This window comes from Eimeria maxima, genomic scaffold, assembly GCF_000499605.1.
Source record: "Eimeria maxima Weybridge genomic scaffold, Emw_scaff2406, whole genome shotgun sequence".
In the NCBI taxonomy this organism is placed as follows: Eukaryota; Apicomplexa; class Conoidasida; order Eucoccidiorida; family Eimeriidae; genus Eimeria; species Eimeria maxima.
In genome coordinates this window covers 1-2,941 of record NW_013565263.1, presented here as the reverse complement: position 1 = coordinate 2,941, position 2,941 = coordinate 1, and the positions used below count along the sequence as shown (strand labels likewise).

At 50.4% G+C, this 2,941-nt stretch overlaps 1 protein-coding gene across 1 annotated transcript; it reads left to right on the top strand.

Moving 5' to 3' along the window:
- Positions 1-1,252: 1,252 nt before the first annotated feature.
- EMWEY_00058450 (hypothetical protein, conserved) lies at positions 1,253-2,414 on the top strand (the record flags this gene model as incomplete). Its single annotated transcript, XM_013480845.1, has 1 exon — positions 1,253-2,414. A coding segment is annotated over one exon (1,162 nt), but the record flags the coding sequence as incomplete, so codon positions are not given.
- Positions 2,415-2,941: the final 527 nt, after the last annotated feature.

Sequence of the window (2,941 nt, the reverse complement as noted above, 5' to 3'; positions counted from 1 at the left end):
ACAGCTGCGTGGACGAGGTACGCTGTTGCGTGTTGCATGGCAGATTGCCGCCCTGCTGAGGCAACTCCGCTTGTAGGCTCACGGTAACCCTTTTGATGTTTGTAGTGATGCATTAGGCTGTTGATAGATACTATGTTACTTCTTGGTACCAGACTGCCAGCAAGGATAGATGCATGTACCAACTTTCCAGAGAACAAAACTGCATGATGACCCGGTGGGCATTGCCATCCACCCACAGTATCGATCTCCTCCGCACCTAGGATGCATCCAAGGTATATGTCAAGAGGAACAGGATTTCATGGCTCATTCTTGAACAAAAGCTCAGATGTAGTATACTTGGCAACACGAAGTCTGTAGTTGCTCCTAAGTGGCCCCAGTGGCCCCCTATCGAGAGATGGTTTAGGATCCGCTGGGGTGACGCGGAACTTCGTCTCGCAAAAAGGCAATCCATGTGTGGAGAACTATATCCTTGCTGAGTAGCAAAAGAAAATATATTTTATGGAGGCCTGTTTGTGCAACTTGCGCTGCGTGGCGTTTTGCACCATTTTCTATGCTTCTTGAAAACCACTGCTCAGCCACACTGTGAAGGGGCGTACTGAAATACTTGGAACTCTTTTCAAAATAAGGTGAACTTTCAGTCTAGCATTGTCTACTTCTAAAACTGTTCCATGCTTGCCAAATGTGTAGACGCTGGGAAGCAGCGGCATTGAAGGCGTGTCTCAGGAAACGCATTGTACCGCTTCCTGCGGCCTGGCAAAGTTACCACTGGAGTTGAGACTGTATTGTCTAATTACGAATCGCCTTGCTTTTACCTCAAGCAGTTATGTTCTCATTTGCGCCAGATATATGCAGTGTCGGTGGGTAGTAAATACTTCTCTGTCGTCTGTGTGGGCTCATTTGACCATTTGCACGACGTCTTCTGGAGCACCGAAGCATCGGTGCTTTCCACACATTTGCCTCAACAGCAAGCAGCCGTTTGGCATCCCGATACTTGTAACTTTCCGTTCTGCCTCTTTAGAGCTTATTTCGAACAACTCGGGGGGACCTTGCGGGGTGGGTGGATACGTCATCTTTGCTTGCGACGGAGCTTTGGCAAACGACGAGTGCATATAAGAACTGCAGGAAACGCTCATATTCCATGAGAATTTGGGACAATCTGTTCGGCGTCTATAACTGGTGGACAACAGCAGAGCCTGACTTCAGCGCCAACTGTCCTCTCTGCTCACCCACGAAAGCGGGGTGAACTCGTCAGATGGACCCACACTCACATCCACTTCTCGGGGATGCTCTGCCTCCGCTCGAAAGACTTGCGAATGGAGCGGTTTCAGATTTGGAAAGCAAGCGAACGCCTGACTGTGGTGATGGGGCAGCTTGTATGCAACGTCCCTTCAGTGGGGGACATTTTTATGGTTCGTACTCTTCTCCTGTGCGCCTTTCTATCGTTGTATTTATCTCCTTGGCTGTTGTATACTTTTTGCTGCGTTGTTCTGACTTGACAAAAGGAAGATATCGGGCTGTTCCGTTGATCAGGGGGCTTGCAGCTGGGGACGGCAGACCATGTCACAAATATGAAGAAGATTGGGGGAACGGAAGAGAGGAGGGTTTTTGGATTGATGGACTCGAGTGGACTGCTGGGAACTCACCGGCAGAAGAAGGCCCCTCTGGAAGTACGGTGTGGCAGTCAGACACACGGCGGTCGTCGTCAATGCCACTGACACCTGGGATTTTCGGGGGACTTCGTCCCGTTGCTATTGGAACAGAACAAGCTAGTGCTGCAGATAACGCACTGGAACTTACCGGAGGGATTGAGGGAAATTATGCGCACAGACAGCATCCGCAGAGCCAAGGAACTCTTCACCCATGCCAACAAGGGCTTGAAAGGGGAAACGGTGGTGTTGAGCATACGACGGCTGAGGTGCGACTGCAGGAAGGTGAAACGTTGGAAATGTGGAAAGGGCGACATTTGCCCCAATATGCTGAAATGCAGCTTGTGAGCGTGTTCAAGCGCATGATGGGAGCTGCATCGGCGTGCCAATCTTTATTGGAACTGCTAGACCGGAGTCAACGACTGCGACTGTCATGTGAAGTGATGAGGTTGCTTGCACTGGAACTGGGCGCTATTTCTCTCGTCCGAGAACACCTTGAACCTTTACGGTCAAACCTTGGTGTCGCTATTGTGGATTTGGGGCTACATGCGCTACAGCGCTCTAGCGTTCTAGAAGATAGCGGAAAGGATGTTTGGCTTATTCGCGAATTGATTGCCTTGGTACTCGAGCTCAAGAATCCCCGTCCGGCAACGGAAGAGAACGTCGCAGTTAGGTACAGAAAGAAGATGGTTTCTATATTGCAAACAGCCTCCTTGGCAGCAGGATATTGTATGGGTGTGGTCTTGGGGCTGTTGGCGTACACGCAAGGTAGGCGCTCTACACCGCCACCATTTTTGATCGAGAAGCGAATAGATATGCTTAAAGCATTGTACGCCACACATTCACGCCAAATCGCCAGGGATGCTTCCCTACGGCATTTCATCGTAGCCTGCCAAAGACGCATGAAAATATATCCAATTTTGGGTCCCAACCACTTCCGGATGTCTACACATCACCTGCCTCCGTTGAAGTACATGAAAGGGGAAATTCATCAAGCTGTTGCAAGCGCTGGCGGTCTCCTAACAACTTCAGGGACACCATTAACAAAGTATAATATTCCTGTAGCCAGCCAGGAGCACGCATATGATTACGTGCACAGCCCACATGGACCGGGTAATGGAACCCACCGGAACAGACAGCAGCTCCAAAAGCTTGCCTCCAAAGTGCAAGCGGCAGCCACTGCAGAGCCCCAGTATTTGCAGGCAACAGCACCATTCGTACAGCCTTTATATCCTAGATCCGCACCATCACTCATAGGTAACCGCACTCCCCAACATCACCTGCCGCAGCGCGAA